Source organism: Phycodurus eques, chromosome 2 (genome assembly GCF_024500275.1).
Source record: "Phycodurus eques isolate BA_2022a chromosome 2, UOR_Pequ_1.1, whole genome shotgun sequence".
Taxonomy (NCBI): Eukaryota; Metazoa; Chordata; class Actinopteri; order Syngnathiformes; family Syngnathidae; genus Phycodurus; species Phycodurus eques.
This window is the reverse complement of record NC_084526.1, coordinates 39,516,136-39,542,536: the sequence shown is the minus strand read 5'-3', so window position 1 is coordinate 39,542,536 and position 26,401 is coordinate 39,516,136. Positions and strand designations below refer to the sequence as shown.

The 26,401-nt window shown below is 44.8% G+C and overlaps 1 protein-coding gene across 1 annotated transcript in view; it reads left to right on the top strand.

Moving 5' to 3' along the window:
- Positions 1–17,701, top strand: part of aldh1a2 (aldehyde dehydrogenase 1 family, member A2) — a 41,383-nt gene extending 23,682 nt beyond the window's left edge. Inside the window, exons 7-13 of the mRNA XM_061703392.1 lie at positions 641–754; positions 4,555–4,657; positions 5,513–5,697; positions 5,790–5,954; positions 6,627–6,784; positions 9,467–9,541; positions 16,514–17,701. Of these exons, the coding sequence (XP_061559376.1) occupies positions 641–754; positions 4,555–4,657; positions 5,513–5,697; positions 5,790–5,954; positions 6,627–6,784; positions 9,467–9,541; positions 16,514–16,586 (873 nt within the window). The 3' untranslated portion in view covers positions 16,587–17,701. The remainder of the gene's footprint in view (positions 1–640; positions 755–4,554; positions 4,658–5,512; positions 5,698–5,789; positions 5,955–6,626; positions 6,785–9,466; positions 9,542–16,513) is intronic.
- Positions 17,702–26,401: the final 8,700 nt, after the last annotated feature.

Sequence of the window (26,401 nt, the reverse complement as noted above, 5' to 3'; positions counted from 1 at the left end):
TACAATGTGTTCTTCATATAAATGGGTAAATATCAGAGACAATAGACATTAATTTCACATCATTTTGAGGGAAAAAAAACTTATATTGGGATATATATCGTTATCGGGGATTAAAATTGTCCAGATCGCACAACATCGAAAAACATCTCTTGCATTCTCATATCATACAATGATATACTGTATATCATGATAATGACATCGATGATGCTTTCATATCATTTGTATGATTTCTTTCCCTCACCAAATCGATAAAAGAATCGGATCGATAAGCAGTATCCATAGTACAGATTTAAGTGGCGATCCAACCAACGTAGTGACAAAGTAGCAAAGCTCTGAACAGAATCAAGTAAAATGAGAAAAGGAAGTAATAAATGTCATCCTTGATGTGCCTGACAACAGGATTAGCATGTCCACTTGTGTGCAGATCACAAGTACGATGATGATGAGATTAGAACAATATTATCCTGCTCTATCTCATCCTGCAAATCTGGAGACTATCCGTCTGTGTCCTTCCTCTCTTGACGTTTTCTGCTGGTTGGGAGGTTGGGTTGGGTCCGGATTCTCCCGCGCTGCCTGTGGTTTTACTTGGCTCTGCTGTCATCTCCGCTAAGGCTTGTTTCCTCTCATATTGTTTTGACAGGCCGGCTTTCCACCGGGAGTCGTCAATATTTTGCCGGGATTCGGGCCAACGGCGGGAGCAGCGATCGCTTCGCACATGGGCATCGACAAAGTGGCGTTCACAGGCTCGACAGAGGTATGTTTGGATGTGGAAGGACAGCTAATATTGACAAAGTGACCAACATGTGCAACACAGGGGAGCATGCTGGGTAATTAGAGGATATTGTGCCTGCATCGGAACTTAAATGACAAACAAATGGAGTCTTATATAAACGGCGAGCCCTGTCATTATTCCTTTTTGGCCGGCATCTCTGATTTTATCTTGCACATGCACATATTTGCTCTGTCAAGAGTATACAAGCACATCTGTCTAAAACACTGGTCCTCCTCTGTTAACCCTCCACAGGACATTCCCGCACTATTGTAGTTTACATGATTGGGAAGCAGTTCATGGCAAGCTAAATCATCAAAGTACATACCATGTTAGCGAATGGATCCAACTGCATTCTTTGGCAACTCAGCAAATTCCTCTCCTGGACACTATTAATACATATCCAACTGCATACTAACCCTGTGATAAAAGCTTTTACAGTAAACCAAAAGCAGAATAAATGTTTTCATGTTGCCAGCCTGTATTTCACCAGCCCCTTTTGTCAAATGAGCCGTGTCCTGTTTGGATTATAGTCTATAAAGTCTGTTTTGACTCTAGGGGTATGCACAGGTATGCGTTGTTAGCGGCCCTTTGATAAGCCCCTACATAAAACAAGCCAAAAGGCCGCAGTTCCACAAGCACAGACAGACTGTAAAGCTTCATCAAGAGCAGATACGACTTGTTTTCACCAGAAGCTACGGAAAGAAGGAGACCACTTTTGGGCACCCTCTTAAGCTTGGAGCTAGACACACTGCAGCATATGAGAGCAACATTTTTCATCCATCCATCTTTTCGAGTTTTCGAGTTGATGCCACGTACCACTGGTCACAGCCGCAGAGCCCATGCTGGAGGGTCTACGCCATGTTTTGTTCTTGTACCTATTGAATGTTTGAATAGATACTGTGAATATCGGTAGAATAGAATGGATAATTGAATTGGAGAATATAATGGAATTGAATTGAATAATATAGCCATTTGAAAGCCACGGTCAAAAAAGCTGAAATACTGCACAGCTGCAACAATGCAGGTGGGAGGGACAAAGTCTCAATTCACCGTTTGCCGACACCAATTTTGAATCAGGGTAGGAAGACTGAACATTTGTCAAGGAAAAGATTGTGGCTTTCGCAAATCAGCAGAGCTTATCACACTCCAGCCAGATACCCAGTCTACACATATGTTTGTTCTGAACACTTATGCAATGCATAGCAACGTTCAAAAATGTATGTTACATATTGTACACACACGCACATACGACATATGTCCATTTTCAAAGTTTACATTTTAGTTGAGTACCGTTAAGTAACACAGATTTCTTACACGCACACACACATACACACACATAAAAATGATATATATATATATATATATATATATATATATATATATATATATATATATATATATATATATATTATACAAAAAAAACACAAATACCAACCTAAGGCTGACAAATAGCTAATGCACACACTCATAACAATATCGACAGTAGCAAACGCAAGTAAAGAGCAATGTTTAGCTTGATTTTCTACAACTACGCAACTGTAGTTTAAAACATCACAGGAATGTATTCTGGGTACCCATAATGCTTTTTGCTGACTCCATTGCCAGGACCACGAGTGTGAGAAACGGTGCAAATGGTAGTCGTTCATCATGGCCACTAACATTGTCTCGTGTCTTTGCCAGAGGCATTCAGAGTTTCTCTATATTCTGTTAACATTTTTGTTAACAGAATATAGCACTTCTAAGGAGCTTGAAAATCTATCACACAGTTGATGCTAAATGATTAGGGTAATACAGAAAAAAACAAATGAATGAAAATGAACACGAATCGGTCTATTAGTGTTTCCATTTCAAGTCTACAGTAGCTTATCCTCCTAGTATGGACCTCCAACATGGCGGATAAACGAGTACCGATCACATGATCGAAATCTACGTATAGCATCTGTCCTCAGTATGGTTGCAGATGACTTTGGGAAAGAGACAGGGTACACCCTGGACACATACAGCAAAGACCAACAACCATTCTCTCTCACTTTTGCAACTCTGGACAATTTAGCGTCTTTGGAACGTGGGAGGAAGCTGGCATACCCGGAAGAAAACCCGCACGAGAAGGGGTGAACATGCAAACTCCACACAGGAAGGCCTGAGCAGAGACTGGAACCCAGAAGCTCTCGCCTGTGAGCCAGATGTGCTCACCACTACTTGGGGTTTGAATCTCAGCTCCAGCCTTTCTGTGCGTATGTTTATATGACCTCCCCGTTCCTGTGTAGGATTTCTCCGGGTACTCCGGCTTCTTCCCCAAAAAAATGCACGTTCGGCAGTTGCCTTGAGGTGTGAAAGTGCGTGTGCATGGTTGTTTGTACCGCGCCTCTTGCCCAAAGTCAGCTGGGATAGGCTACAGCTCACCCTTGACCCTAATGGGGACAAGCGTGATAGAAAATGGATGGATGGGAAAAACAACGGCCAAGTCCATGTCCAACTGTTGAACAGAAATAGACAGGTTATAAGATGTCCTACAACCTGTTTTCCCTCTCACGCAATCTCTCATCGAGGCACCTAGTAAGAAAAACATATTTTTGGTTTTTAATTATACTGTCTTGATTGAACATTTCCCTTGTGAGTGGCTAGTGTGTTTTTCTTCCTACACATTTTCCTGTTGTTTCGTGTGATCTGGAGTCAATTAGTGTGGAAAAGAGCCAGTGCTGTCAGAAGCTGCCCATGCCCAGACAGTGAGTCACCGCAAAAGTAGTAGCGGGATATCACGGAGAGAGAGGACCATCTCCTCGCTGAGTGCAGTTTGGTGCAGCGCTGTGTGTGGCTGCAGGTGGATTTGGGTTGGACTCCCCCTGCGGCGACTCACGTGAGGCTGTGACTCCTCGTGGGCGAGTCCGGCAGCTCAGCACGCTGTGTTTACGCTAGCCTCCCCTTAGTCAGCCACTACGATGATCAAAGACACATGAGTCCAAGGCAAATGTTGTGCTGTCTGATTACACTTGTGCTGCAGCGCCAACAACGCGCACCTGACTGTTGAGGAACCATACTGAGAGAATGTCTTTTGTTTACAGAGGTGGGTTTCTTGGATAAAATAACTGTTTACTTTTGCTTCACTTGCCAGGGCAAATACACGCTGGCCAGATCCAATGACAGCAAATCTGCCTTTACAAAGACAATAATGCTCATATATGATTGACACAATCAGAGCAGTATTAATTTAACAAAGCGTTTATTCTTGTGGTTGTAGTTTGCAGTGGTGTTTGTAATATTTTTGCCTCCCTCGTGCAACTCAATAAGGCTTTGATTTCAATCCAAACTAAGCATTGTTATTGTTGTAAAGGTTGACTGTTTATTATATATATTTTTTCCCAAATAGCTCTTGTACTCCATCCTACTAGCGACAACTGCAGGTATACCTGATGAAGTAGTCAGGGAGTGTTTCTCCGTAGTGGAGACCAACCCAACATGAGTTACTTGCACTCATAAACCGCTTTCAAGTTCCATTGTTCATTAAATAAATGACTGTATTACACACTTGTATGCGAAAAGTCGTATACTAGAATTACAAAGGAAACCTCCCTACTGATACATGAGCACTCTACTTCTCTCTTATGGTGAGCAGACAAGCAAGCAGCCACCCACACGTTGTTCCTGTTTCCTCCCTCCTCACAAATATTTCTTTACTACCTCCAGAACTCATCATGGTAGCTACTGAAGGGATTAAACGACTCCACTTGCTATAATGAAGAGGAGTCACGATGAGTAAGTTGATATTTTTTTCTTCCCTTTAGGTTGGCAAACTGATTCAAGAAGCAGCCGGGAAGACTAACCTGAAGAGAGTGACGCTGGAGCTGGGAGGCAAGAATCCAAACATCATATTTGCAGATGCAGACTGTAAGTTTACAAGTAAAGTTTTTCTCAATTGTACTTTTTTTTTGGGGGGTGGGGGGGGGGGGCAAGTGTGTGAAGATGTGTTTTGATCATGGTTTGTTACAAAAATTATGGGGGGGGGGAAATACCACAAGAATTTCCACAAAACTTTGATGTAATTTGTTTTAAAACAGCACGGCCAAAAGCAGTTGAATTGGACATAATACAGTTGCCGACTCAAACCCGTACACCAGTGTATTTATTGGGCAACAGTGTTTTAAGGCGCTGGTACGACTTTTGTTAAAGGAATTTATCTCCTCTTTTTTGACTCATGACAGGTCTCAGAATCAAAAATGGTATCCTCTTGCATCCTGGAACCCTGGAAGTCACTCCATAGTTATAAACAAACAAACCAAAATATTTATATTCCCCAGCTTTCTTAACACTTCAACCCCTGAGTTCTGTTCTCTGGACCTTCAATCCAAAGAAGTATGCACAATGTGTGAGAAACCTAATATTGGATGGTGTTGAATGGATGAGGCTCAGCAAACTGGGCGAGGCGAGGCGTTCAAAAGCTTTCAACAGCCGTAAGAGAGTCTCGCTGAGGTCTGTAAATCAGGAAAATAGACCCAGACTCAGTCGGGTGCTTTTGCCGAGACCCATAAATCACGGGGGTCCGTAAACTTTGTGCGTAGCAGCAGGGTCTTGTCTCTCAGGTGCCACATTTGCACAGACTCAGACAAAAATTATGTTTACAGTGCAAATGTGACGATTTCTGTTACATTCATTTTTCCAACTCTGTGGGTCTTGTTATCCTGAACCAAAGAATGTGAATCAAGCTTTTCATGACCTTTTATTGGTGACCTGCTCTTCCCCCAGTGGATCTGGCTGTTGAACAGGCCCACCAGGGCGTGTTCTTCAACGCTGGCCAGTGTTGCACCGCAGGCTCGCGCGTTTTTGTGGAGGAGCCCATATATGAAGAGTTTGTCCGCAGGAGTGTGGAAAGAGCCCAGAGGAGGACGGTGGGCAGCCCATTTGATCCCACCGCAGAGCAGGGGCCACAGGTGAGAAAGCAAACTCAAATTTTGATCGGGGCGTGTATTTTGGGGGAAATCCTACCTCCTCAACTTTAGCTGCGCATCTCTTCTGTTCGCAGATCAGTCGGGAGCATCAGAATCGCGTATTGGAGTTCATCCAGAGTGGCATCAGTGAAGGTGCCAAGCTGGAGTGTGGAGGCAAAGCTCTGGGCGTGAAGGGCTTCTTCATTGAGCCCACCGTGTTCTCCGGCGTGAGGGATGACATGCGAATTGCCAGAGAAGAGGTACACCTAAAGTATATCATCGCTGTCGGGCGGAAACGTTGTATGTCCTGATATGGTCAATTTCATGTCATCAATACTATTTGTCTGTCTCCACGTTGATTGTCACAGTGATGATATATAATATTTGATGACAACAAAGCTGTATCTGCAGTAATGTACTTGTTTTAAAAATACATGCAATGTCTTTTGCATATGATAAATAATAAGAAACTAGATGACCTTATTATTGGATCCTAAAATGTTTGCTCAACAACACTTCAAAAATTGCTGATTAAAAAAAAAAGGTCACTACATATATAATATGCACACAAAGAATTGGTATGGTGTAATACATTTTGGTCCCATTTGACAATGGATATCAAGTTGCTGTTAATTATGATAAAATAATAAAAACATGTTAAATTCAAAACTTTCAAAAAACATGAAGTCAGAGTAAAAAATTTTTAAAAAACAAAGTGTTTTAAATAGTGGAATAAAAGGATGAACGAGTTCTTCCTTGGGCTATGCCCTATCCCTCCACTACGTTTCGTGGAAAAGTAGTTTTTGCATATTTTTGCTAACAGACAATCAAACTGCGGTGAAAACATCGCTGCCTTGGCGGACGTAACATTACAGTCAATCACAATTAAAAACTCCGAGTGAGCCATGTGTATGTTCTGAAATGCTTTGCAGATTTTTGGACCAGTACAGCAGATTATGAAGTTCAAAACGGTGGAGGAAGTGATCGAGCGGGCCAACAACACACACTACGGTTTGGCTGCTGCGGTGTTCACAAGTGACATCAACAAAGCCATGACCATATCTACAGCCATGCAGGCTGGCACTGTCTGGTAAGTTTCTTTTACTGCTCCACTCCTTCACTCCTCTCCTGCAGGCCGTATCTGCCCTTTACACACTTGGCCCTCACTAACTGTATACTGGCCACGAGCCATTTCTCTATCATTACACAAGAAATGTTTCTTTTCCTGTTTTTTTTTTTATTTTTATTTTCTACCCTCCGGTGTAGGCGTTGTCGATGTAAAACACACCAACAGAACACAACAACACACGACTACAACGCAATTGTATATGTAAATTGACACCTTCATTTCATTTTGTAATGAAATGGCGATAAAATGTTTCTTCTTGATTTCATCCATAATTGTTGAGTTTTCCTTGGGTAATTATGTGCAGATGGCTGTGGCTCAGGGTAGATTTTTAGCTACAATCCAACATGAGCCAAACATTTTTCACCACTTATCATACTTGACTGCGATCCTCCCCTAGCTAAAGCTACGTTTATACTATGCTTCCGGTGGCCACGGCAGCCCCGTTTCAGGCCACCATGGACAAAATGAGATGGGAGAACATGGGGGGTTGGGTGTGATAGGATAGAAATATGTGACAGGCTGTGATTGCCTTGGATGCCTGGCGAGACCTTTAAATTATCAAAACATTTGCCACAGGAGTCACTTTGCGGATGAGAAACCTAGTCGACCCTATTACAACTAGTCCGGACAGTATGTAATAGTGTGTTACACAACTTGGAGGCAATATGTAGCGTTACGGTACTCTTCTAAAGTTTAACTTCTCTCCCATGCTCGCCGTGGCATCACTATTTATAATGCTTAAAGTGCCTGTAAACTAATTTCCATGTTTTTTTTTTCTAATTACAGTAAATATGTTCGAAGATAAGTGTTGAAAATGTGCAAAGACAGAACAATTTAGCAGAGAGAGAGAGAACTGTGTGCCAGAGATATTTTCAATGGGAAACAGGTCTGGTCTTGTACTCACACTCTTTTGCTACGAAGCCACGCCATTGTAACGTGCAGAATGTGGTTTGGCATTGTCTCGACGTCCCCGAAAAAGACGTTGCTTGGATGGCAGCATATATTGCTCCGAAACCTTTCAGCATTAATGGTGCCTTCACAGATGTGCAAGATGAAGAGGAAGATAATGAAGATGCCCATACCATGGACACTAACACACAGATATTTGCTTTTGAACTTTGCACTGGTGACAATCCAGACAGTTCTTTTCCTCTTTGACTCAGAGGAGAGGAAGTCCATGATGTCCAAAAACAATTTGAAATGTGGACTCGTCAGACCACAGCAGACTTTTTCCACTTTGCGTCAGTCCATCTCAGATGAGCTCGGCTTCAGAGAAGCCGGCTGGCAGCGTTTCTGGGTGTTGTTAATATATGGCTTTCGTGCTGCATGGTAGAATTTTAACTTGCATTTGTAGATGTAGCGATGAACTCTTGTTAATCAACAATGGTTTTCTGAAGTGCTCTTGAGCCCACGTGGCAATATCTTTAACACAATTATACAGTTTTTTAATGCAGTGCCGCCTAAAGAATTGAAGGTCATGGATATTCAATGTTGGTTTTGTTGGTGGTGTTTTTTATTTTTTATTTTTTTTATTTTTTTAGCATTCCTCAACTTTAATAGTCTTTTTTTTTTTTGCCCTCGTCCTAATTTTTGGAATGTGTTGCAGGCATCAAATTCAAAATGATAATATTTGCACACAAAAAAAAATCTATCACGTTCATCAGTTTGAAAGTTGAAAAGGATTTGTAAATCCTTGTATCCTGTTTTTATCAACATTTCACATAACGTCCCAACTTCATTGGAATTGGGGTTTGTAAAATGAAACTAAAATAAAATAATACTACTCACATTCTAAGACACCTGGCAGAAACAGATGGAACGGTAAGGTGTTTGAAGAGTGACTCATTCTCATTTTCTTGGTAAAATTAATTTATGTATGAAAATGATATATTAACTCATACTCATATCATTACACTTCTTATGCCTTCTTTGGTGGAACTTTCGAGAAAATTCTGGTCTAACTCCAAACTGTACCACATTTGGAGTGTTTGACTTCGGAGGTTTCATCTGAATGGTATAATATATATAATATAATTCATGGTATATACAGAAATATTCCACATGATCACATAATTAAATATTTATGTTACAAAATGTATCATTTGAAGCACCCATCATGTGATCGCACGGTTGCTCTTTACATCTTTTAATCCATCATGTCTGGAGTCAGATTGTGTAATTCATCATGGGCAATAGATTACTGTTTTTTTTTTTTTTTTAATGATAATGTACAAATTGTCTTATTTTAACCATGACTGCCCACAATTTTTATCTTAATCTCAAAACATTTAATTAAAATGTCCTCAATAAACTGGCATCAAATGGTGACATTTCCTCTGAATGAAGTCTTTATTTGACATTTGAATTTCTCCTGCTTTGAATAATTCCATGTTGTCCTTCCCAGATGGCTGAAGTTAAGCAACTCCCAAATATGCAACTGACTACTTTCAGCTGCGTTTGCTAAATACTAATGGGATTATGTTATCAAATCCAGAGGGTGGCTAAAATAGCAATCGCGCTGGTGATGATATGTTCCTCCATCCATCTTCATGAACGCTGCTATGATATTCTGCTTCGGCCAAGAATTCCACGCCGTGAGTCCAATGCACAAGAGTAATAATGAATGTTTTGTGTATTTTTTAGGATAAACTGCTTCAACGCTCTCAGCACACAGTGTCCATTTGGAGGATATAAAATGTCTGGCAATGGACGTGAATTGTGAGTATGAGTTGTGAGGAACTGTCCACTGAGTGTACACAATGAAGCACAACATCACTAATATTGACTTCAGGGCTTTTTGAGAGGATATGACCATATTCCTACACCAAGAGTCTCTCGCAGTTAGTCACAGAGCAAAATGTGCTTCCTCCCCAGAATGTATACTTGCTAAACCATATCATGAGTTGGAATAACATCGTATACCAGTGGCGGGCAGTACATTTTGGTAGCCAGGCCTTCAGTGTGAGCTTAATCCACCTCTTACTACCACCTATCATGTCACAGTTGTAGAACCCATCGACACTATAAAAAAAAGCAATAGCGCTAATTATCTGAAGCAGTTCAAAATCAATATTTATCTAATAAATGACAAAAACGTTAAAAATAATTAATAAAAAGACATCATACCCACCAGAGAGGCTGATGTATCAATGTGTGTAGATTGCCACAGTCATGTTTTGTTTTGCCTGGATCAGACTACAAGACAAATTTGTCTTTCCCGATTGCACTATGTCAGACTACTGCGCATGAAATCTTGCCGGTCAAACAGTGGCAACACGACATGACATGAATTCCGATACCACCACATCCCATCTTTTACGATCACAGGGCTTTATCTTGTCAAATCAAACACTGTCGGAGAGGCGGAACCAGAAAACGTGCCACTGGTCAACGTGAAAGGATACACTCGTTACCATGGCGATGACAACAACGTGCCGCGCCTATGTATTGTGTCAGGTTAAAAAAGAACAAAACTTCTTTCAAGGACTGCTTGAGGTATGTTCACACACTTGTAAGCAGGCAACAAGTCTAGCAAGCTAGGGCTAGCATTAACGGTTGTACGTAAACAAGCCGGCGTTCTGTCGAATCATGCTCTAAAGCTTCGGTAAACAGTGGTTTGTGCGCGTGAATAAATGTTAACAACGGCGTGCAAGCATGTTGACAACGGCAAGCACGGGAGGCAATGCTCCGGTCACAATACCCAAGCCCATTGGTCGACGTCGAGGTGCGCTATCCGAGAGTTGCCGTTGATATGTCACACTACACGGAAGATATAAAAAAAATAATAATACATTAAAAAAATAAATCTACAACCAGTTCGGGGTGTACCCCGCCTCCTGCCCGATGACAGCTGGGATAGGCTCCAGCACCCCCGCGACCCTAGTGAGGAGAAGCGGCTCCGAAAATGGATGGATGGATGGATGGATGGAAAATAAATCTAAACTGCTAGACCTTTCCTTTTGGCGTTGTAGGGCTATCGTAGGGCCAAAGAGTTGGTCGTGGATTATGTCACACTATTCTATTGTATTGTGTACAAAATATGTCTGGCTCGATGTAGGAAATCAGCTGCTATAGCTAATCGGACAAATATCGGGGCTAAAATCCTATAGTCTGATCTAGTCATTAGTCGAAATTGGCTCGCTCTGACCAACCAATCAGAGGACTGAAAAATGCTGCTGTCACCTAGGGCCCGCTTGCTGGCCTTGGGTGGATGAATTTGAAATCTGTTGGGTTAAAAAAAAAAACAGTCACATTGCTAATATACATCTTTAATTTACAGTGATACCTTGACATACTGTACAAGTGCACCACCTTAGGAGTTTTCTGAGTTACATGCCATCACTCAGTTGATTTTTTATTTTTATTTTTTGCTTTGTGCTGCAAGCAAAAATTTGAGGTACGAGCAAACTTTAGATACGCTGTCACTAGATGGTGCCAGCAAAACCAAAATATCTGCCAAATATCCCCCGGCTCACTTACAATTCGAAATACAGCTACATTAAGGGTAATATGAGACCCTTCCCTGAGCCGTCACCTTATCATGGTGACGGAGTTTGTGTGTCCAAAGGGTCCTAGGAGCGAAGTTGTCGGGGGCTTTATTCCCCTGGCAGTGTCACCCATGGCAAACAGGTCCTAGGTGAGGGACCAGATGGCTCAAAGACCCTCGATGATGACAAAAACATTTGGACCTTGTTTTCCCTTGCCTGGATGCAGGTCACCGGGGCCCCTCTCTGGAGCCAGGCCTGTGTAGGTGGGGCTCGAAGAGGGAATGTGGTTCCCACTTCCCAGGGGCCCACCACCTGTGGGAGGAGCTGAGGGGGTCGTGCAGTGTGGCCGAAGGAGGGGACCTTGGCGGTCCGATCCCTGTGACTGTTGTTTGTGCCTATGCACCAAACAGCAGTTCAGAAAAACAACATGTTTTTGGAGACCTTGAAGTGGGTGTTTGATGGTGCCCCTACAGGGACTCAATTGTTCTGCTTGGGGACTCAATGTTCACGTGGGCAGTTACAGTGAGATCTGGAAGGGCGTGACTGGGAGAAATGGTCCCCCGATCTGAACTCGAGTGCTCGTCACGTATTGTCCATAACGAACACCATGCTCAGACATAATGGCACTTGGCAGCAGGACACCCCAGGTCGCTGTTCGATGATGAACTTTGTGGTTGTGTCATTGAACTTGCAGCCGTTTGTCCTGGACACTCGGGCGGAGCTGTCAACTGATCACCACCTGGTGATGTGTTGGTTTCGGCGGTGGGGGAAGATGCCGGTCCGACCTGGCAGACGCAAACGTATTGTGAGGGTCTGCTGGGAACATCTGGTGTTGTCCCCTGTCAGAAGGAGATTCAACTCCCACCTCTAGCAGAACTTTGCTTATGTCCTGAGGGAGGTGGGGGACATAATGTTCCATGCTTCCATTACTGAGGCGGCAAATCGGAGCTGTGGCCACAGTGAGGGATGCCGTCATGCTGAAGAAGAAGTCCTTTCTGACCAGTGGGACTCTGGACCGAGCTGTTGGGTACCGACAGGCCAAGCGGAATGTAGTTTGGTGGTCTCTGAGGCAAAACCTCGTGTGTGGGAGGCGTTCGGTGAAGCCACGGGAGATAACTTCCGGATGGCTTCGAGGAAATTCTGGTCCACCATACAACATCACAGGAGGGCGAAGCAGTGAAAGTTCAACACTGTGTATAGTGGGGATGGGGTGCTGCTAATCTCAATTTGGGACGTTGTGAGACAGTGGGCCAAAGACTTCAAAGACCTTAAATCCATTGACACACCTTCCTGTGAGGAAGCAGAGTCTGGGGATTCTGAGTTTGGCTCTCCTATCTCTGGGGATGAGGTCACCACAGTGCAGCGATGCAGACTCTGTATCGGTCTGTTGTGGTTCAGAAGGAGCCGGGCCGATAGGCGAAGCTTTCGATTTACCAATGGATCGACATTCGCGCATTTAGTGGATAGGGCCACGGCGTTTGAGAGCTGAGATAATGGCATGAATTTTCACGGTTTTGAAGCATCTTTATTTACTTGGCGAGTTTATGAATGATTCCAACACTGATGACACATAACACATAACACACTCAGGTGTGTCAAGTTTAGAAGACATTGAGTTTCCCTTTACAAGGACTTTATCCATCCATCCATCCATTTTCTACCACTTATCCGGGTCAGGTCGCAGGGGCAGTAGCTTTAGCAGGGACGCCCAGACTTCCCTCTCCCCAGCCACTTCATCCAGCTCTTCCAGAGGGATCCCGAGGCGTTCCCAGGCCAGCCGAAGGACGTAGTCTCTCCAGCGTGTCCTGGGTCGTCCCCGGGGTCTCCTCCCGGTGGGACGTGCCCGGAACACCTCACCAGGGAGGCGTCTGGGAGGCATCCGAATCAGATGCCCCAGCCACCTCATCTGGCTCCTCTCAATGCGGAGGAGCAGCGGCTCTACTCTGAGATCCTCCCGGATGACCGAGCTTCTCACCCTATCTCTAAGGGAGAGCCCGGACACCCTGCGGTGGAAACTCATTTCGGCCGCTTGTATCCGGGATCTCGTTCTTTCGGTCACGACCCACAGCTCATGACCATAGGTGAGGGTAGGAACGAAGATCGACCGGTAAATTGAGAGCTTCGCCTTTCGGCTTAGCTCCTTCTTTACCACAACAGACCGATACAAAGTCCGCATCACTGCAGACGCTGCACCGATCCGTCTGTCGATCTCCCGTTCCATTCTTCCCTCACTCGTGAACAAGACCCCAAGATACTTTAACTCCTCCACTTGGGGCAGGATCTCATCCCCGACCTGGAGAGGGCATGCCACCCTTTTCCGACTGAGGACCATAGTCTCAGATTTGGAGGTGCTGATTCTCATCCCAGCCGCTTCACACTCGGCTGCGAACTGCTCCAGTGAGAGTTGGAGCTCACGGTTTGATGAAGCCAATAGAACCACATCATCAGCAAAAAGCAGAGATGCAATACTGAGGCCACCAAACCGGACCCCCTCTACGCCTTGGCTGCGCCTAGAAATTCTGTCCATAAAGGTTATGAACAGAATCGGCGACAAAGGGCAGCCTTGGCGGAGTCCAACCCTCACCGGGAACGAGTCCGACTTACTGCCGGGTCCTGTTTTTTGGGTGGAAAACCGGACCAAACTCTGACTCCGGTCGTACAGGGACCGAACAGGCCGTATCAGGGGGTTCGGTACCCCATACTCCTGAAGCACCCTCCACAGGACTCCCCGAGGGACACGGTCGAACGCCTTCTCCAAGTCCACAAAACACATGTAGACTGGTTGGGCGAACTCCTCGGCAGGGTCCTCGAGGATGTAGAGCTGGTCCACTGTTCCACGGCCAGGACAAAAACCACACTGCTCCTCCTGAATCTGAGATTCGACTTCCCGACGGACCCTCCTCTCCAGCACCCCTGAATAGACCTTACCAGGGAGGCTGAGCAGTGGGATCCCCCTGTAGGTGGAACACACCCTCCGGTCCCCCTTCTTAAAAAGGGGGACCACCACCCCAGTCTGCCAATCCAGAGGCACTGTCCCCGATGTCCACGCGATATTGCAGAGGCGTGTCAACCAGGACAGCCCCACAACATCCAGAGCCTTTAGGAACTCCGGGCGAATCTCATCCACCCCCGGGGCCCTGCCACCGAGGAGCTTTTTAACTACCTCGGTGACCACAAACCCAGAGATAGGAGAGCCCGCCTCAGAGAACTCACACTCTGCTTCCTCATGGGAAGGCGTGTCGGTGGAATTGAGGAGGTCTTCGAAGTATTCTCCCCACCGACTCACAACGTCCCGAGTCGAGGTCAGCAGCGCCCCATCCCCACTATACACCTGAGACGTCGGATGGTGGACCAGAATTTCCTCGAAGCCGTTCGGAAGTCTTTCTCCATGGCCTCACCGAACTCCTCCCATACCCGAGTTTTTGCTTCAGCGACCACCAGAGCTGCATTCCGCTTGGCCAGCCGGTACCCATCAGCTGCCTCAGGATTCCCACAGGCCAAAAAGGCCCAATAGGACTCCTTCTTCAGCTTGACGGCATCCCTCACCGTTGGTGTCCACCAACGGGTTCAGGGGATTGCCGCCACGACAGGCACCGACCACCTTACGGCCACAGCTGCGGTCGGCCGCCTCAGCAATGGAGGCGTGGAACATGGTCCACTCGGACTCGATGTCCCCAGCCTCCCCCGGAACATGAGCAAAGTTCTGTCGGAGGTGGGAGTTGAAACTCCTTCTGACAGGGGATTCTGCCAGGCGTTCCCAGTAGACCCTCACAATACGTTTGGGCCTGCCACGTCGGACCGGCATCTTCCCCCACCATCGGAGCCAACTCACCACCAGGTGGTGATCAGTTGACAGCTCCGCCCCTCTCTTCACCCGAGTGTCTAAGACATGTGGCCGCAAGTCCGATGACACGACCGCAAAGTCGATCATCGAACTGCGACCTGGGGTGTCCTGGTGCCAAGTGCACGTGTGGACACCCTTATGCTTGAACATGGTGTTCGTTATGGACAATCCATGACGAGCACAGAAGTCCAATAACAGAACACCGCTCGGGTTCTGATCGGGGGGCCGTTCCTCCCAATCACGCCCTTCCAGGTCTCACTGTCATTGCCCAGGTGAGCATTGAAGTCCCCCAACAGAACAATGGAATCCCCAGCGGGAGCGCTCTCCAGCACCCCCTCCAAGGACTCCAAAAAGGGTGGGTACTCTGAACTGTTGTTTGGTGCATAGGCACAAACAACAGTCAGGACCCGTCCCCCCACCCGAAGGTGGAGGGAGGCTACCCTCTCGTCCACCGGGGTGAACCCCAACGTACAGGCGCCGAGCCGGGGGGCAATAAGTATGCCCACACCTGCTCGGCGCCTCTCACCGTGGGCAACTCCAGAGTGGAAGAGAGTCCAACCCCTCTCGAGAGGACTGGTACCAGAGCCCAAGCTGTGTGTGGAGGCGAGTCCGACTATATCTAGTCGGAACTTCTCGACCTCACACACCAGCTCGGGCTCCTTCCCTGCCAGAGAGGTGACATTCCACGTCCCTAGAGCCAGCTTCTGTAGCCGGGGATCGGATCGCCAAGGTCCCCGCCTTCGGCCACCGCCCAGCTCACACTGCACCCGACCCCTATGGCCCCTCCCACAGGTGGTGAGCCCATGGGTAGGGGGACCCATGTTACCCTTTCGGGCTGTGCCCGGCCGGGCCCCATGGGTGCAGGCCCGGCCACCAGGTGCTCGCCTTCGAGCCCCACCACCAGGCCTGGTTCCAGTGGGGGGCCCCGGTGACCCGCGTCCGGGCAAGGGAAAACGAAGTCCATCGTTTGTCTTCATCATTAGGGGTCTTTGAGCCGTGCTTTGTCTGGTCCCTCACCGAGGACCTGTTTGTCATGGGTGACCCTGCCAGGGGCATAAAGCCCCAGACAACTTAGCTCCTAGGATCACTGGGACATACAAACCCCTCCACCACGACAAGGTGACTGCTCAAGGAGGGGTTTACAAGGACTTTAAATATGTTTAACTCCTTAGCGCATATTGACTTGGTTTTAGCATGTTTCATAAACAAGGTGAAGTGGCCCCACTTTTCTTTCCATTTGGTCCTCAGTGGAAAGACAATTAATTACAGGAAAGCCATCAAGAAGTTATTGGCCCCTATTGTTGAGAATCAAAGAAAGAAAGGCATCTCATTCCGAATGTTTGTTTTTGTGTGTTTCAGGGGTGAGAGTGGCCTGAGGGAGTACACAGAGGTGAAGACCATCACCATGAAGATGGTTGCCAAGAACTCTTAAGGCATCCTCTCGTTTTCAGAGGAGGAGGTAGCATCTTCCTCAGTACTGATAGGTGACAAATGATCAAACTCTCCACGGTGACTACAGGCTGTAACCGCTCTCCGCCCCTCGACCGCCCTCCCCCCTCGCACCCCTCGGACAGTCGCCCGGTCCCAACGTGGTGACTTCTGGCTGACCTGAGTGTGCGCACCGGACAACCACTGAAGCATCCTGTTTACCTCCTCCACTAACTCCACTAAAGCACTCACAAAGACAATGGGGCAAACCCCAATAACCTCCAACCGCTATACCATTATCCCCACCTACACCTCCCTCTTCAGAGTGTGTAGATGCTGCTGCCAGACGCCGTCGCTGCAATTGCAATCCAACATTTCCTTACCGCCTGTGTTGGAGGCAGTGCCATCAAACCTCAAGCGTTGTTGCTTATCGCTAGAATTTATGCAAGCATGTGCCCCCTGAGTTCAAGACCTCTGATGACGTCATCAGCCTCAGTTATGAATGGATAAAATGTTAATTCCGAATTGATTTCTAATTGTCTTTGTTTTAACTTGACTTAACACTGTATGTCGACCTTTGACTTTGATTTGAACCTCTTTAAAAAAAACTTTTACTCTCACCTGCTAAAAGGGGGCTAGATGTGTTTGAAATGTTATGTAACTGATTGTCATTGATGTCCATCTATCTTATGTTTATACAACCATATGATATAAAATTATAAAATTACCAGGTTTTTTTTTTTTTTCAGTTAAAAAAAAGGAATTCCTGTAAATTGTTGGTCTATGTGTCATTAATGGAGCTTGAGTTATGAATGATACATTGACGGCTCACTTTCCAATAAATTAAACCGTTTGGAAATACACCAAATAGATTGAAACATTTAATAAATTATTGTGACAGGTAATTGATAATTGCAACTGAGCAGTAGTGACATTGCAATACTAAATATCAATCTGTAATGTACTCAGTATATTGAAAAAAAATCTACTTGCTTGATGCAACATTATGTAGCAATTGACCTGGAAAGTTATTTCAATTTCCCAAGAAGATGTGAAGGCTGACACATGCACTTGCTGCTTCAAAATGAAGAGATGAGCTGGCTTTAATATTCACCACAATACTCAATTCTTAACCCAATTTTTTAATATAGAGCACTGTAAAAATAAATGCAGGAAATAAAAAAATTCAAAAATTCAAAAAATACGGTGTGCTTGTGTTTCCAAACACCGCTTTGTTGAAGTTGGTATTATGCCTATATTGCTGTCATATTATCATTGCCCGCTCTTATGAACAGCTATCTCACCTGAAAAATACCTAGCACCCCAAAATTATGTTCAACCGCTAATTTAAGATGGTGAAGATTTGCTAATTTATTAGAGGGCCATTGATTAAATAATACAAAATGGGGGCGAGTGCCACACATCCTTGCAAGCCTCATGAACCCAAGCAATCATATACAGTTAACTCTGACGTGAACGCAACAGCTATAGCATGCCAAAATGATGTTCAATCACTAATTTAATATGCAGAAATGTTGCTAATGTATTAGGGTGCCGTCAATTAGAATGGTATGGCCACTGTGGGGACAAACTCAAGAAAAGTGTAAAATAGCTTAACGTGGCTTTAATGTCCCAAAACTGTCACAAATTATCACCAAAAGTTACGTGGACATCTATACTCATGGCAGCCTCTGAAAATAGCACAACCCCAATTCCAATGAAGTTGGGACGCTGTGTTAAACATAAATAAAAACAGAATACAATGATATGCAAATCATGTTCAACCTATATTTAATTGAATACACTACAAAGACAAGATATTTCATGTTCAAACTGATAAACGTTATTGTTTTTAGCAAATAGTCATTAACTTAGAATTTTATGGCTGCAAAATGTTCCAAAAAAGCTGGGACAGGTGACAAAAAAGACTGAGAAAGTTGAGGAATGCTCATCAAACAATTTGAAACTCGACTATGCAAAGCAAAAGCCATTTATCAAAAACACCCAGAAATGCCGCCGGCTTCTCTGGGCCCGAGCTCATCAAGGATCAGAATCATCTTTATTTGCCAAGTATGTCCAAAAAACACACGAGGAATTTGTCTCCGGTAGTTAGAGCCGCTCTTTTTGGGACATAAAGACATTGACAAAAAACAGCCATTGAGCAATTAAGGGTTGCTAGTTATCTGGTAATGCCGGGACATTTTTTTTTGACAATTGTGCAAAAAGATGCAGAGTCTTCTAGCACTTAGAGCAGTTCGAATGACTAATATTGCAATAGTCCGGTGCAATGACCATTGTGCAAAGGGCGCCGAGACTTCAAGCGAGTAGTGCGATAATGTGGGACAATGTTGATTGTGCAAATGTTGCAGATACTCCTCAATCAGTGTGCAAATGGAGCAGATGCTACTCTGGCATGAGTGGCCAGTATTGGTCAACAACATCCATCCATCCATCCATTTTCTGAGCCGCTTCTCCTCACTCGGGTCGCGGGCGTGCTGGAGCCTATCCCAGCTGTCATCGGGCAGGAGGCGGGGTACACCCTGAACTGGTTGCCAGCCAATCGCAGGGCATATTGGTCAACAACAGATATGCAAATAGTGCAGCGTGGCGAGACTACTATCGTGAGTGCACGAGTAATGTATAAATGGCCCGACAGAAATGTGACATAAAACTCAAGATGAAAAAAAACAAATTGCCAGCATGCTGCAATGGAATTGTAGGTTAGGTGTTTAAGAAGTTGATTGCAAGAGGGAAGAAGTTGTTGGAATGTCTGCTATTTCTAGTTTGCATTGATCGGTAGAGCCTACCTACAGTCCTCAAGGGTCGGTAGGGGGGTACCGACAATCCTTTCAGCAGTTTTGATTGTCTGTTGCAGTCGGAGTTTGTCCTTTTTTGTAGCAGCACCAAACCAGACTGTGATGGAAGAACACAGGACGGATTCGATGACCGCTGTGTAAAACTGTCTCAGCAGCTCCTGTGGCAGGCCATGGTTTCTCAGAAGCCAGAGGAAGTACATCCTCTGCTGGGCCCTTTTGAGGACGGAGTTGATGTTGATCGCCCACCCCAGGTCCGGAGAGACTGTAATTCCCAGGAACTTGAAGGTCTCGACGGTTGACACAAGGCAGCTGGACAGCGTGAAGGGCAGCTGTGGTGAAGGATGCCTCCTGAAGTCCACCATCATCTCTACAGTCTTGAGCGTGTTCAGCTCCAGGTTGTGTCGGCCGCACCACAGCTCCAGTCGCTCCACTTCCTGTCGATATACAGACTCGTAACCGTCCTTGATGAGGCCGATGACAATGGTGTCATCTGCAAACTTCAGGAGTTTAACAGCCGGGTGCGTTGAGGTGCAGTCTTTCGTGTAGAGAGAGAAGAGCAGCGGAGAGAGGACACAACCTTGTGGCGCCCCAGTGCTAATGCTGCGTGTGGATGATGTGGCCTCCCCCAGCCTCACCTGCTGTGTCCTGCCAAATGGACTGATGCAAAGTGGAAAAGTGTTCTGTGTTCCGACGAGTCCACATTTCAAATTGTTTTGGGAAATAGTGGACGTTATGGACGCAAAGTTCAAAAGCCAGCATCTGTAATGGTATGGGGCTGTGTTAGTGCCAATGGCGTGGAACATTTGTGAAGAAACATGCTGCCATCCAAGTAACGTGTTTTTCATGGACGCCACTGCTTATTTCAGCAAGACAATGCCAAACCAGATTCTGCACGTGTTACAACAGCATGGTTGTAGTAAAAGAGTGCGGTTACTAGACTGGAACTGCCAGCAGTCCAGACCTGTCTCCCATTGAAAATGTGTGGCACATTATGAAGCGCAAAATACGGCAACGGAGACCCCGGACTGTTGAACAGCTGAAGCTGTGCATTAAGCAAGAATGGGAAAGAATTCCACCTGCAAAGCTTCAACAATTACTGTCCTCAGTTCCCAAACGTTTATTGAATGTTGTTCAAAGAAAAGGTGATGTAACACAGCGCTAAACATGACGCTGTCCCAGCTTTTTTGGAACGTGTTGCAGCCATAAAATTCTAAGTTAATGATTATTTGCTAAAAACAATACATTTTATCAGTTTGAACATTAAATATGTTGTCTTTGTAGTGCATACAATTAAATATAGGTTGAACATGATTTGCAAATCATTGTATTCTGTTTTTATTTATGTTTAACACAACGTCCCAACTTCATTGGAATTGGGGTTGTACAACGATCGGGCCAATACATCACTGAAGTGAGCGCATATGGAGAGGAAAACGCTTAACAGTCATAAAATCAAAAGTATTGGGCTGATCGTTATTTTCCAGAAATGTAACTTTTTTTCCCCCCCACTGTTTCTTTTTTTTTTTTTTTTTTAATGTTTGTTTTTATTTTATTGTGTTTCTTTTTCGGTTTAGGGTGAGGTTAACTCCCAAAACGCCCAATGATGGTTAATACCCGCTTAATTGAAGAATTTTGGGGTTTTCAAATCAATTATAATTGGCGTCCATTCTCCGTGGATTTTCACTATTGGCGGTCCAGCCCACTCCCTAACAGCAAACGAAACGAGGTGGCTTAAAAACAGCAAATCAGCAGCCTCTTTACCCTGCAAGTACACCTCTGTGCTCACAAATAGCGAGGAGGGTCCACTGTATATCTTGTGACATCAGTCTTGGAACATTTCTGACACACGTCGTACGTTTATTTTTTATTTATTATTATTTTTTATTCCTTTAGCACAGCCCCAACCACCTGGCCACACAGAGAGACTAAACAAAACATTTTTTTGATCATCAGAGTATGAAACAAAGTTAGATTTTGAAAATCAGGTGCATCCACCTTTGCCTCTATACACGTTAAAACTCTCGTCTTGGTAATGTGATGCAGAGAAAAAAAGTAAGTCCACAAGCTAGCAAAACTAAGTCAAAAAAAAAAAAAAAAAAGCATCTTTGGAAAGCCTTTTCAGAAAGGGAAGAGTGATAGTAAATGATAGTAAATAAAAGCATTTAACTGAATACCTTTCTTCCGATTCCAACATCCCATCTTTGTGATGTGGGATGTTCTGCAACGACGGCGAGCAAAACAAAATTAAGTAACAGTAGTAGACTGGACTTGTTGAGGAGAAATAAGCACCAGTAGGGCAACTAAATTCAGCATACCGGAGAGTTGTAATTTTAATAATTTATGACTCATTGTTTCTGTGAAAGTTCACCAGAATATTGCTTGTGAATCATGAAACTGGACCGTGATGCAAACAGCGAGGCGGTCGTGCTAACCACCATACCCGCCGTGCCACCCTCATCTGTACATGAATCTCAAAAGTTACATTTTAATGAGATTGTTGTCTTATAAACCCTTCATCCCTTCACTGTCTAACCTCAAAGATTCAACAGTCCATGCTGACCTACGTCAACAGTTGCCATTACTTGACATTGGCACTGCTGGTCAAATAAAAATGAGCTTTGTTCCTGGCACTGCACATTATTCCACCAACGTGCAGTACAGTGTTCTGTTATGAAAGCCTTCAAACATAATTGTGTCAGGCAGGGTCAGGGTCAAGTGTTGGTGGGGAAATAAGAGCCGCTCTCATACTAAGAACCACATGATCATAATCAACTTTTATACATCAACATCTTGAGTCTTTGTTAGCAGGCGTTGAAGCTTGGAGAGACAGAAATAAGACAGATTTAGGATATTTTCCTTTCTCTAGTCTGAGCTGCCTTGATTAAAAAAAACATAATAATACAAAAAAAAAAAAATCAAAAAAAGAAGTCATAAGACAGTTGCTATCTATAAAAGATACATCCGGTAAGAACCTTTGGGCATAAAAGGAAAGTGATGCCTTGTCACGACTGCGCTGATGTGATAAATAGGTCACTAACACCTCGAGTTGACGCGATCACATAAAGCATAGTTTGCATTAAGAAGTGCTATCCTTAAAGGCTGGTCAAGCCGTTACGGGACAGACAATCTAGTAAATGATTGAAGGCATGTCTTGGATTGATTCCAAGGTTAAGTGCTAATCCCATATCCATCAACACTTGAATCCCGATACGAATGACCCACACTACGTATTTATTGGAAGGAGCACTTAAAGAGCTTGATAAGTTTCATTCGGCGGCCATTACCCTAAGGTCAGAAAAATGATCGACGAGAGCCTTTTCATGCTCATTTCGCCAATCGGCTCAATAGCCTGAATGGTTCCGTTGTGCTTCGCATATAACTTTGGGAGGAAAAGACTTAGCATTGTGATCGATTGGTGCTGCACGGTGTGCCAAATTAATTCTTGAAATGACTGGTGCGTACCTTAGGGACGTCAATGAGATGGTGACATTGCAGCTTTGAATGTCGTCATAAAATGGAATCTTGACACGTCTACTGCCAAGACGGCCATCAAAGTGACCCGCACGGAGGCCGCAACGCTTCACTGTCGCCACGCTAACTGCGACGCGGAACGGGGCGACATTAAACAAGCGATCACACGCAATAGGCTTGACGTTTTTCACAAAGTTCAGAGGAATGTCCATTTATGAAGAATTACCAAAAATAATCACCAAAGCCTGTTCCCAAAGATGATGTCATCTTAATGATTGTAATGCTTGCTGTAATTATGTTCAAATAGTTTCCATCTGTCCATCAAGTGAGTCACAGGGGGGGTGGAAGTGTGATGTAAGTTGCACAAATTGAGTTGTCGCTCTCATTTTGAGAGGAAATAAATCCATCTTGTTTCTATACCACTTATACAGAACAGGCTCAAATGGAACTGAAACTGCAGGCCACCTGGAACCTCCAGTGGGATGGTTTGTACCCCGAAACTTTTTTTTTTCCCTTTTTACTCCAAGTTTCAGGGCAAACTTCAGAAAAGGAGTGCCTCAAAACCCACATAAGTCTGACAAGAATAAAATATATACTGGTATTCATTTAAAAAAAAAAAAAAAGGTGGATTGGGGTGAGGGGGGGCCTTGGGGTGAGGGGGGGCGCCTTGTATGTGATACGGTTCTTAACCAAAACACTCTGAAGTCCTTTGGAGTCATTCTTTCATCTTCCCTATCGCTTATCCTCTGAGAAAACTTACACACATTTACCCAGACCTGCAAATGTGACAAAAAACAAAAGAAAACCAAAGAATTTGATCTTGTTAAAACATTTCATTGGCTCATTCCGAAGCTGTTCAACAAAAGCTAATAGAGTCTGTGTACAATGAACGGCAAGATCAAGCTTTTATTTCGTTTGGGGGGGGGGGGGGGTTTCAAATGCACTGCAGTAAGTAGAAAGCCTACTTATTTAAATAAATCAGGAATTTCCTGAATGTGTAACATGGCGCATATGGCTGAACTTAAGACAAGTTTGTGTTGCAGCAGGACCAATTTTGGAGTGCAGGTGTTCGGGCGTGTGCGCAATTACCATGAAGAGGCAGAGATGCTCGAGTTGCGGACCAAAAAAATGTCCAGTTTGAATATTGAGTGGAAGAATAGTCCAAGGTGACAGAAAGCAGTCTTTCACACAATATTAGGTCATGTTGATTTCCCCTTCTCGGTAATGAAGACCTGGCGTTAATGTTGCTAATGAATGAATTTGTCAGGTCAATCCATTTGTCTGGTCCATTTACAACGGCGTCTTCCATCAGGGCAGGGCCATTTCACAGCCTGTTCCATTTAAAAAAAATCTTTAACCCCAAAATGGCAACTCTTCTCCATTAAGATAAATCAAAGCTGATCACCAGATATGTCAAAAGGAGGCGGCATCCTGCCCATGCGAGCCATTTGGACGGAGCGCTTTTATGCTTTTAAGGAAAGCATGAGGAACAACGTGTACGGAAAGTCTTTAAGCCGGTCTGGGTCTCTGCCAAGCATCGTCTAACCTCTGCTCTTCTGGTTTGGGAGTTAGCGAGTTTCCCTTTTCCTCTGACATCACTCTCCAGCATCCACACAATGATAACACGGCCCCGATTGCATGACATTAGCGTTTCCTTGAATGCACACGGGAGTGTGTTAAAAAAAAAAGTCCTCACGACGACAGGCTAGCTGCAGTTTTCCAGCAAGCGGCAGCGGCGCAGCTGGTGTCCATGGGAGAGACTCAACGGCTACATGCAGACGCAAATTCCAGACTGCTGCTATGCGGCAAGGAAATACATATTCCTGGTCAAGAGTGTCTTACCGTGCACTTTCTGAAGGCACGGGACAAGGCAGGATTGGATGGGCTGATGGCTGAAAAAAGAAAAGTACGTTCATATACGCTGACACTCAGTTTTTAGAAAATCCTTTTTTTTACATTGCAATAAACCTGAGACTGGGGATACTAAAAACCGAACATCTGTTGTCAAACCTCAAATCTAAAGCCAGTGAGCTCGAGCTTTTTTTTTTTTTTTTTTTTTTTTTTTTTTTTGCTCCATCTCTGAGAACTGTTTTGTGGGGATATTTTGTAAATATGAAGTAAAAGCAAAGCACGCACACAAAGAGAAAGGAAAAAAAATGCACCTTGTGCGATTTTTTGTTTTGTTTTAAATGTCAGTAATGCAAGCCATATGTGAGCAGGACCGTGGAAACAGGTGATGATAGCATTATGCTGGGATTGCAAACAGATGGAGGAGGGCTTGAACCTACTCTTATGTCACTGTCGGGGTCATTAATAAAGATTTTCCCCTCTGATGAAATGATTTCGCCGCACTTAACTTTGTGGAATATGTAAACAGAGGAGAGGCCTCTCTCTGGGGTGAAATCTTTTCATGAGAATCACTTGAACTCGTTAAATAACTTGTTTCATTGCGTTTAATGGTCCTCGGTGCTGCTTCGCACGGGTGGCTGTTCTACCTCATCGGGACTGAATGAGTTGAGGCTGAGAGGATTCACTTTGTGCTAAATGGAAGGATAATGGCTCGCTCTGTTGCTTTATCTACCCAAGAAAATCCCACAAAGTCTTTGTCACCCTTTGTCAAGCTTTTTCTCACCTCTGGGTTTTGACAAGTTGGACACTTGATTTTCCACCTCCAGGTTTCGCTGGCCGCATAAACGCACAGGACGCGTCTGCTTCGCATCAGCTGAGCGCACGTATGGCCGCCTGAGGAATGTCTGCGGCAATCAGACTTGATGAAGCAGCCCCCGAGACGCAAAGCAAAGCCACTGTACGTGCAGGACTGGGAGAGGACACTGTGCAGACGTTTTGTGAATGGCAGGCGGGCCCACTTGAGAGATGCTTATTTAGGGAGCAATCACAGAAACAATGACTGGCCCCGAGCACCGAAAGACACCCGCTTGAACGCTCATCTTGACCGCGCATCTTGTTGAAGTCGGGCATGTTGAAAAAACAACGACACTGCAATACAAACAGAGCCCAATTCCAATACAGTGGTGCCTTGAGATATGAGTTTAATTCGTTCGGTGACCACGCTCATGACTCAAATCATCTTTTCCCCATTGAAATGAATGGAAATGCCATTCATCCGTTCTAGCCCCCCCCCCCCCACAACAAGGGCATGTAGTTGTTGGCGACTGTAATGAGCCATTGCAACAGAGCAAAATGCAACAGCAAAAAGAAAAGCCAAAAACAGACCAATGGTCAGATTGGCGGCTATCCCATTCTGAAATGATATTTTCCAGGCTGTCCCTGAAGCCACCACAAGAGAGTACAGCTGGCTGATCCTTGTGTCACACACAGGTGTAAACACAGGGGACATGAGCACAGCTTCAAGCGGCCACCCCAAATGGGGCCTCCCATTCTGCCATTTGGGAGAGCGAACTTTCACAATAATGGACACATAAGAAGGCGACACCTCAGCCCAGCGTGGTGCCACGTGACAATGTGACAAATAGCGAGCGACACGCAGAGTGAAATGATTTATTGGCCTCTG